Raw genomic sequence first — 10,622 nt, 5'->3', positions numbered from 1 at the left:
ACAGCATAGCTTTCCGCCAAAACAAACTAGCTATGTGAGACATTTTATCTTCAGGCTGACTGGGTGTCACTGAAGCATACTAGTGGAGAGGGTGACCTACCTGTGGAGATATCTGACACTAAATGGCATCTTGATGACCTAAAGCACTCTACACTTTTATGAATGGTTTTAATTTTCATCGCAAGGTACTGTGTAGCATCATGTTTACATTGTATGCAAGAGTATACAAAGGTGCAGGTACATAACTGGCCCTTAAAATGTATCAATATAAGATTTAGAATCTTGCCATGCTATAACCCTAAATGCATAGAAGAAAAAAGAATGAAAGATTTCCTGTTCTAAGTGTTCAATCTAGTACTAAAATTAATAAAAATCAAAACCCATGCACAAAACTACCTCCCCAGAGAAAGGCTAGTCCCTTTTCCTCCCCATCCATTTCATTATGAACATAGTAGAAAATAGCATATTCCTGTCAAATTTGATGAAAAGTGCCAACATATTTGAATTGAAGTATGACTTTTCATGTGAGCTGTACCGAATGTCTACATATTCGGCTTTCCCCGCTGGTGTTCCTGTCTCAGAAAGGAGTCTTGCTCGTGCTGGTTTTTATTATACTGGTGTGAATGACAAGGTCAAATGCTTCTGTTGCGGCCTGATGCTGGATAACTGGAAACAAGGAGATAATCCTATTGAAAAGCATAAAAAGTTGTATCCTAGCTGTAGCTTTGTTCAGAATCTAAATTCAGTTAACATCTCGGGAGCCACTTCTCAGCCGACTTCTCCTTCTTCAGTAACAAATTCCACACACTCATTACTTCCAAGTTTGGAAAACAGTGGCTATTTCAGTGGCTCTTATTCAAGCTTTCCATCAAATCTTTTAAACTCTGGACCAAATCAAGATTTTTCTACCTTGAGGATAAGTCCCTACCGTTGTGCAATGAATACCGAAAAAGCCAGATTACTTACTTTCCAGATGTGGCCATTGACTTTTCTGTCACCAACAGATCTGGCAAAAGCAGGCTTTTACTACATAGGACCTGGAGATAGAGTGGCCTGCTTTGCCTGTGGTGGAAAATTGAGCAACTGGGAACCGAAGGATGATGCTATGTCAGAACACCTGAGACATTTCCCCAACTGCCCATTTTTAGGAAATCAGCTTCAAGGCACTTCAAGATACACTGTTTCTAATCTGAGCATGCAGACATATGCAGCCCGCTTTAAAACATTCTGTAACTGGCCCTCTAGTGTTCCAGTTCATCCTGAACAGCTTGCAAGTGCAGGTTTTTATTATATGGGTAAGAAACTTAATCTGATAATAAAAAACAGATATTCAACATGTGTTATCTCATACATTTTAGTGGTCAAATTATATGTATTCATAAGTTTTGGTCCAAAATTAATTTTAGGTCACAGTGATGATGTGAAATGCTTTTGCTGTGATGGTGGGCTGAGGTGTTGGGAATCTGGAGATGATCCATGGGTGGAACATGCCAAGTGGTTTCCAAGGTAATTGTTTTGAAATTTTTTTTGCAAATATGTGTGATTATTGTGAGAGGATGTGTGTTTACCGTATAATCAACTGTTACTTTATTCTTTGCTTCAAAAATACATTTATGAATAAATTTAGGAGGCATTACTTAGAAAAATAATTACTTAAAAGGTTTCGATGGAAATTTAAGATAAAGAGGAAATAATTTAGGGTTTCTTTGTGTAATTAATATATATACATGTATGTTAAAATAACATATGCTCATTATAAAACCAAAGTTACACATTGTAGGAAAGTAGGAAAGTACAGAGACAAAAAAAATTTAAATGTCCAGAAATCTCACCACCTAAAGATGACCACAGTCACCATTTTAGTGAACATCTCTCCAGAGACATCTCTTTATGCATATGTACATATATACATAAACGTATACAATTTTACATGAATTAGATATATTTACTGTTTTGAAACGCTTTTCAGTCAACATGTTTTGAACATATTTCCATTTATTCAACACTCAATAATATTAACTGATTACCTATTATCAGGCAGTATTGTAGATGCTTAATATACTCAGTTGAACAAAACCAAGACTCCTGGTCTCATATGCTAAACTTACAGCAGGAGAGGACAGACAATGAATAAAAACTTAATAAATAAGTTATATAGCATGTTGGAAGATAATAAGTGCTATGGATAAAAAGAAAAAAGGGAGCTTGGGTAAGGGAGATCAGAGGCACCAGGCTGGTTACAATATTAAGTAGGGTCATCAGAGTAAATCCAGACCCATCTCATCTGTTTTGATCACTACATAGCATTTTTTTGTCATGTCTTACACTTTTGATTATTCTATACTTGTTTATGCTCTCCCTTTTTTTTACTAAAATCAGGTAGCCTATCATTTTTCATGGTCAACACTTTTAGTATTTTTAGTGTTGATTACTAAACTTAGTATCCTAACATTTGCATTATATAAGTTTTTATATGATACTATGTCTTCATTTATAGCAACTTTGCACTCCCCAAATATTTGAAATTTCAAAAATTATGAAGATTAAAAAGAACACCTTACATAGACATTTTTAAAAAGTGCTGCTAGCTTTCTATTGTGGTAATTTTGTGAATATATAAAAAGAACAGTAAATTTGCTTTGGTAGTGTCATGAATTCATTTTGTACTTAAATTTGACCATGGATATACATTATCTAGAAACTACCAAACTTGTGAATGTCTGACTTCTTAGAAAATGTGTTCAGCTTCCTCATTCTTTCTATGTATATTTTCAGCTTTTAAACATACAAAGCTTATGTATGAACAATATCATTTATTAGGGAACTTTCTACCTGTCTCCTTGGCTCATGAATGTTCAGAATGTTTTTAGGAATCTTAGAATAGTTGAAGAGAGCAGCAAGGACCTCAGAGTGGAGACAGCCTTACTTATCTCAGTAGACTGAGAGCCTCACAACCCTTATCCACATCAGCCTTGGCCGATACCAGTTACAGCCTTCCTCTTGCTTACATCATCTTACCTTTGAGTGCAGTATCTCTTATCGCTTCCTATATACCAAATGAATAGTCAAGTGGTTATAATTATGTTTATGTTCACTTGAAATATTTAACAGTCTACAAATGACCAGATTAAAGTAACCCCCCAGATTTAATTTCACTTACATTTTAGGTGTGAGTACTTGATACGAATTAAAGGACAAGAGTTCATCAGTCGAGTTCAAGCCAGTTACCCTCATCTACTTGAACAGGTAGGGACAGTTTTTTGGTTTTTTAAATCATTCATTAAATTCATTTTCTGATAAATTATTTTCTGATAATTACAGAGAGTAGTATTTTAGTGAAAAGACAAGTCAATTTAAAAATACATTTTCTTTTTTCAACACCCAGCATGATCTTAGAGAGTGCTATTCTTTGGATAACAGCAGATCCAGAATTAGAAACCTTCTGAAAATAATATTTAAGTTATGTTTCTGAGTATTTCTCCAAGAAAGTTGCAATAAATTAAATTATTTGAGGAAAAACATTGACTGGATAGTAGCATTTAATAGTTTTACTATATAAATTTTTCTTAAAAGGATTTGAGGAAGATAACTGTATTGCTCTTTCTAGTCTTCCCAGAAAAGCAAGTAAGAACTTAGAGAATAGTTTGAGAGTCAAACACTTCCTAGCCACAGTCAATGGAAATAAAGGGTCCAGCTTATCCCAAAGGAACACCCAGAAAATGGAAGATCTTTGGGGTGTTAGGCAAGCAGTGATTGTCTTACAGTCACTGAAAAGGTATAGCCCTTTTCCTGCCTTAATGAAAATGGATTTTATTTGTTAATACACACATACACATGCACACACGAAGAAACTCTATTAGTTTATGGCCTACAGAATTGCTGTTGAATGTAAATGAAATTCTGCTTTTGACATAAAAAATTATGTTGCCAATAAACATGTCAGTTTGTAATAAATTGAATAAATTGGGTCTCTTGATTAATTTTTATTGCAATGAACAAGATAAGATTTACATTTTAATTTATATACATTTTTTTGTAGCTGTTATCTACTTCAGACAATCCAGAAGATGAAAATGCAGAGTCACCAAGTATGTATACTAATAATAATTACTGCATTTAAATGTTAGAACCATTTGATACTGTTAAGATTGAAAGTTGATAATTATAACAATGTACATTTATATTATGGTTTATAATTTACAGTGAATTTTCAAATACATTATTGGTATTTTTCAAATTTTAGTGCATATCATAATTGCCTGAGGAACTCTAAAAAATATTACAGATTTCTAGTCTCCACTTTAACCCTACTGAATTGAATCATAGTATCTGAAGGTGGGGCTTGAGCATCTATAGTTTTAACAAGCTTCAGACATCCAGCCTAACCCTTGTTCTCAGACCAGTGTGGGAACGGCTGCACTATGACATTAGATTGCATACATATTCTTTCTATGAAACGGAGAGAGTAGAAAATAATATTCTCATTTTTCAATAGGTACTCAGAGGCTCAGAGAGGTTAAGTGACTTGTCCACCACCTTAAACTTGAAAGGTGATAGAGCCAATATTTGAACAAGCTCTTCTCCCTTATCTAGTGTTAAATTCAGTTCAATAAATATTTGTTGTGCTTCTGCTATTCTGGGGAAAGAATAGAAAATAGGATAAACATAACACCTGCTCTCATGAGCTAGTGGTCTAAGGAATACAGGCAAATATACAGATAGGAGAACAGTATGGAAAGTAAAGTGTGCTCTGAGAGCACATGCGGGACAATTAGCCCAGACTTGGAAAATCAGAAAAGCTTTCCAGAGGAAGTATTTGTCTTAGCACAGAATCAAAGGGAAGAATAGTAGTTAACCAAATAACAACGGGAGGAAAAGAATATTCTTGGCAGAGAGAACAGCACATGAAAGACTTAAGTGACAAAAGAGAACAGGCACACTTGAAGAACTGAACAAAATCCTGTATGGCTAGAAGTAGGATTTGCGAACAGGTAAATGAATGAAGCAGGCTAGCTTAAGAGTGGTCAGCCCTGTGGGCAGAATTTGACCCAAGAGCCATCAGTTTGTGGCTTCTGGGATAGAAGGCGAATGAGTAAGTGGCAAGAGATGAGGCTGAAGGGGTAAACAGGGTCCAGGTTGCATAAGATGTTGTAAGGCACAGTTGAATGTTATCCTAAAAGCAAAGGAATCATTGTTGGAATTTAAGAAGGAATGTGGCACATTCAGATTTGTGTTTTTAAAAAGTCATTTTGGTTACAGTGTTGAGAATGAACTAGGAGCAATAGTTTAGGAGGCCTTTGCAGTAATAGATATGAGTGATTACAATTGGCCTCTTTCAAAATTATGTTAAACATATTTGATTTAGAAAGCTCATTTGTTCATTCAACATGGGGAAAAAGGAATCTCAGTGCTGGTGGGGATGATCCCAACATTCTGTTTCTTTCTCCCACTCACATTTATGCCAGATAATGCATATTTTGAATCTGAATACAATATTCCATATTCCTATTTTAGTGACTGAACGTGTATATCATTATTTTAAATTTAAGAAAGGTAATACAAAATAGTACCTACACATTTTCTGGGCCTTATGTTTTTGATATTGTAGTAACTCGCAATTTAGAAAATATACAGACTATCCCAATATGTGTTAACTTCTTTATTCCGTATAGTTATTCATTTTGGACCTGGAGAAAACCATTCAGAAGATGCAGTCATGATGAATACGCCTGTTGTTAAAGCTGCTTTGGAAATGGGCTTTAGTAGAAGGCTGGTAAAGCAGACAGTTCAGAGTAAAATCCTAGCAACTGGAGAGAATTACAAAACTGTCAGTGATCTTGTATTAGATTTACTTAATGCAGAAGATGAAATAAGGGAAGAGGAGAAAGAAAGAGCAACTGAGGAAAAAGAATCAGGTACACATATTTACTTACAGTCTCCATTTCCGTAAGGATGTCACTGTACCTAAGTTATTGAAAATATTGTCAGTCCAATTGGATTTTAATTTCAATATTCTGCATTTGAATTCTGAAAACTTTCTTCACATTAAAATATATTTGAATTCCTTATTAGTAAATTGAAAATATAAGTACATATATTGAGTGAAAGCATTGTTTCCTGCTTTTTCTTAATTTCTATTTTTATTCTGGGTAATTGACTGTGTATGTAATTATTCATGGCACATTTTTGATCCCAGACTAGTTGTTCACTCCTCTTTGCTATAAATTGGGGTGGGATCAGGGACAATTATTAATTTTAGTATTAGCGTAACAGTGTGTCTCAGCCTGTGACTATAAATTAATGTACAAATTATGATTAAGTTTCCTATTTGACCACACAAGAACTGAATTCCCCTTTGGAGTGTCCCTGTGTTATTTAGGGGAGCTCTAAGACACTGTTTCACATTCTCCCAAGACAAGTTATCCATGCCCTTCCATGCTAGCCTTGTCTGCTCCCTGTTGCCTCTATTGTGTTGAGGCTTATCTCCTCCTCTGGATGAGCATGTTCATTCTCATCTGGTTGCTCCACTGCCATCATCACTCTGGCCTAGACAAAGAGAAATGTTGGTCTCTCCTTTGCCACTCCTTCTGAAGCATGGACCAGATCCAAGAGTCCTTTCAACACAGCTGAAAACAGATTACAACTTTTAACAAGCTCTTACTGGAGATTTAGGGATAACAGAAGGGCATTACATCACAGATGGCAGTTGACAGCTATAACTGTATGTGGCCTCTCTTGGTGCCCCTAAGCCAGTCCTCATGAATCTCTTTGCCTAGCTCCTGATTCATCTCTGTGTAGCTCTGGCCAGTTTTAACAAATGACTAGGAAAGTGCCAAGCAAAGCTCAGGCCCCCAAATATCCACAAAGCCCAGAATGAGAAAGCTTTGCCCCATATCCTTGTCCAAGGCTATCTGGGACCTCTTTCTTCCCAGGATGGTTGACGGTGAGATTGTCCACTCCATTCCCCGAAAAATCTACCCCTGGCCAACCCAGACAAACATATCAGATCCCAGTAATACAGCATCCTCTATTTACCAAAGTGTGAATTATTCAGTTCTACATGTCACCAATACAGCAGCAACATAGCCCAAGTTCATCTTTGCCCAGCCAAGTTCTTCTTTTCACTGTGAAGTGAAGATAGGGCTGCATGTCTTTCCTGTAGTCCTCTCAGTCTTACCCCACTGGTCATCAGTGAACAACTGCTCAAAGAAGAGAACACCCATTTCCACAATTGTTTATAGACCCTATGAAGTCTAAAGCCATCCAGCTATAAAATACTTATTTTTCTTCCAAAAAAAAAATATCAACAGTTTCCAGAGTTGACTCCAAGTCAACAGTATACAATAACTTGCATTGTCAAAAATATCCGTTAGCTTCTCAGGTCACTGTTGTATCCATACTACCTAGCACAGTATCTGTATATATATAGTCTGTGCTCAAGAAATATTTTTTTGAATGACAATGAAAATGCTTACGTTTACATTACTGATTACTTTATAGTTTCCCAGAACAGTAGGTGAGTGATTTCTTGACAGATGTGTAAATAAAGAGGCAACTTAGGATTTTTTTTCCAGGATAAAAGAATAATATGCTTCAAAGGTTTATTCAAGTCTTCACCTCTTATAAACCAGAATACAGTCTGTGACTTTGAAGTGAGACTATTTTCTGCAGCTACTAGCAATCCAATTTTAGAAATCTTAAGAATTTCAGAGAACTTCTTACATTAGTTTAAGTAAAATGTAATTAGAAAAATTAAAAATTAAAAAATTAATATACTTTAACATCAAGTATAAATTATATTTAAATTTTCTAAAATATCACTACTTCTTAACCATAGATTACTTAACAATATGTTAAGTTCTAATTCTCCCATCCCCTCTGGCTGTTATTTCTTTGTTCCTACTGCTGTTTAAATTGATGAGGCCTGATGGTTCATTTGTTCACCAGGTATTTGTGGAACATTGACTTTGTGCCAGACACTGTTCTAGGTCTTGATCCTTTTCTCATTTATTCTCAGAGCTTCAATTCTCTTCAATATGTATATCTCGAGCCTGGACTTTCTGACTAAGCACTGTTTTTTTATTCCTTATTAAACAGTTCTATTTATATGTCCTATTATTTGACAAAGTTAGAGTTTCTAAAATCTAACGATCATCTCCCCTCAAATAGAGGGGACAGCCCAACTTCTCTTTTTATTTTATAGAAAAGCTTTATGGATCATGGTAAAACTATATGATAGTTAATTAATAAACTTGGAATCATAAGTCATATTCCAAAGAGGTAATAAAATTGCAGAGTTTCAAATATAAAATATTTTACCACTAGATACAAAATCTAGATCTGGAAGAAGAATACAGAGATTCTATAGGACAGGAAGGTATTGACAAGTAGGATTTATTTTTCAAAATGCTGTTAGTGCCTTTCCGCCCTTACTATAAAGCATTGAGGTAATAGCAATATCATGTCTAATTTTGGGAAATAATTAATTAATAATTTCATCTTAAAATGGAATTTTAAAGAAGTTTTATGGGTGACTGATAATTTAAGAAAAAAATGTTCTATCATTTTAATTCCCTTGATTTTGCCTTTCCCCACTTTGACTAGATTGGATTAAAATTTCAATTTTATTTGGTTCTAAGTTTTATTTGGTTAAAGCATTGGCAGTATTGCAGAATGGTAGAGAGCATAGATTATGAAACCAAATTGCCTCAGTTTGACTTTTGCTAGTTGTGTGTCCTTTAGCAATTTACTTGCCTCACTGTACCTCTATTTTCTTACCTGCTAAATAAGGGTACTAGTACCTACCTCAAAGGGCTCTTGTGAAGATGAAATGAGTTAATATGTGGAAAGTGCCTACCACAGTGCTCAGTGTTAGTTCTTATTATAAGTAGAGTTACTATCAAGCACAGGGCATCAGGTACCCCCAAAGCTAGCAATCAACTTCAGTGCCAACTGATTATGAATTATGGTTGTTTTCATTCAGTTATATGTGTATATGTGGAAGGAAGTTTGTGGGCAGAGTTTGAACGTGATTGTGTTTGTGTTCTTTTCTATAAAGATGACCTATCATTAATCCGGAAGAATAGAATGGCACTTTTTCAACATTTGACTTGTGCGCTTCCAATCCTGGATAGTCTACTAACTGCCAGAGTGATTAGCGAGCAAGAAAGTGATGTTATTAAACAAAAAACACAGACATCCTTACAAGCAAGAGAACTGATTGATACTATCTTAGTAAAAGGAAATTTTGCAGCCACCATATTCAAAAACTCTCTACAAGAAATTGACCCCATGTTATACCAGCATTTATTTGGTGAGTGCTGGAAAATTACTTTTGGAACTTTCTAAGTCAATTGAAAATATGCTTTTATTAATGATTTGTGATTATTGAAAATAATTCAACCTAATTTATAAACTATTAATTGTACAAAAAGATTGAAGTCTTTCATTGCCTTGACATTATGAAAATTATCTATAGTATTTGGCCAGAGTCTAAACTGTTAGTTTAAAAATATATATTCTGTGACTAAATATTGTTAACCTTATTTGTCATAGTAATGCTTTTGCTTTTTCTCCCTTAGTGCAACAAGACATAAAATACATTCCCACAGAAAATGTTTCAGGTAAAATAGTATTAATAATTTAAATCAGTAGAAAACATTGTTTTTTATTTTCTTGGCTTTTCATTGGAGGAGAAGCAGCAAGTTGCCTTTTATTAAAATTTTTTTCTCTTCTTAGATTTACCAATGGAAGAACAATTGAGGAGACTACAAGAAGAAAGAACTTGTAAAGTGTGTATGGACAAAGAAGTGTCCATAGTGTTTATTCCTTGCGGTCATCTAGTGGTTTGCAAAGATTGTGCCCCTTCTCTAAGAAAATGCCCTATTTGTAGAGGTACAATCAAGGGTACAGTTCGTACATTTCTTTCATGAAGAAGATCTAAAACTTTGTCTAAACTTTAGAATTAGTGGATTACATATATTGTAATTTTAACTTTGATACTGATTTGGTTTCTTTAAGATTTCTTATTTATTTACAACAATTTTGTTTTATCTAAATATTTATCTAAAACATGAACATACATATTTTATGTAGCATGGGAATGATAGGCTTTTGTTTTTGTGAACAAAAAACAGGGATAGCACTATAAGCACAATACTAAATGAAAATTTCAGCACTATTGAAAATGTAAGTGAAGTAAAATTTAAGATTTTGAACTGAACTTTCAGAATTTTAAATATTTTGGAGTTGTATTAAGGATCAGGAACATGGATTCTCTTCCTTTTTCCATCAATGTCCTATACATAGAAGGTCTTGATGTTTGTTGAATGACTTTTTCAGGACATGATGTTTTTGTAAAGAATTCTGTGAGGAACATTTTAATAAAGCATTCAAAATTACGCTTGTTCTTAATACCTTCATTTCTATGATAATCGGATAGTTTACTGACTCCCAGCCTCCTTCCATACCTCCCTAAGACCTCTTGAATATTGAACTACAGTTTAGATCCCTTTCTGTAAGATGCTTCTTAATTTATACTTGTAGAGCACAGGGGTCAAACACACCTGGCTTTAATCTATAGGATTTTATAGGATGTCTGAGTCAAAATCAAATAATCTTCC

At 34.5% G+C, this 10,622-nt stretch overlaps 1 protein-coding gene across 1 annotated transcript; it reads left to right on the top strand.

Moving 5' to 3' along the window:
- The first annotated feature begins 427 nt into the window (after positions 1 to 427).
- On the top strand, positions 428 to 10,383 carry BIRC3 (baculoviral IAP repeat containing 3). Its single transcript, XM_079708839.1, has 8 exons — positions 428 to 1,295; positions 1,407 to 1,506; positions 3,168 to 3,246; positions 4,040 to 4,088; positions 5,673 to 5,915; positions 9,059 to 9,313; positions 9,582 to 9,623; positions 9,739 to 10,383. Exons 1-8 carry the CDS (start codon positions 443 to 445, stop codon positions 9,930 to 9,932), a joined length of 1,815 nt encoding a protein of 604 aa, XP_079564965.1. The 5' UTR covers positions 428 to 442; the 3' UTR covers positions 9,933 to 10,383.
- Positions 10,384 to 10,622: the final 239 nt, after the last annotated feature.

This window comes from Hyperoodon ampullatus, assembly GCF_949752795.1.
Source record: "Hyperoodon ampullatus genome assembly, chromosome: 7".
In the NCBI taxonomy this organism is placed as follows: Eukaryota; Metazoa; Chordata; class Mammalia; order Artiodactyla; family Ziphiidae; genus Hyperoodon; species Hyperoodon ampullatus.
The sequence above is the reverse complement of the archived record's forward strand: the minus strand, read 5'-3'. Positions and strand labels throughout refer to the sequence as shown.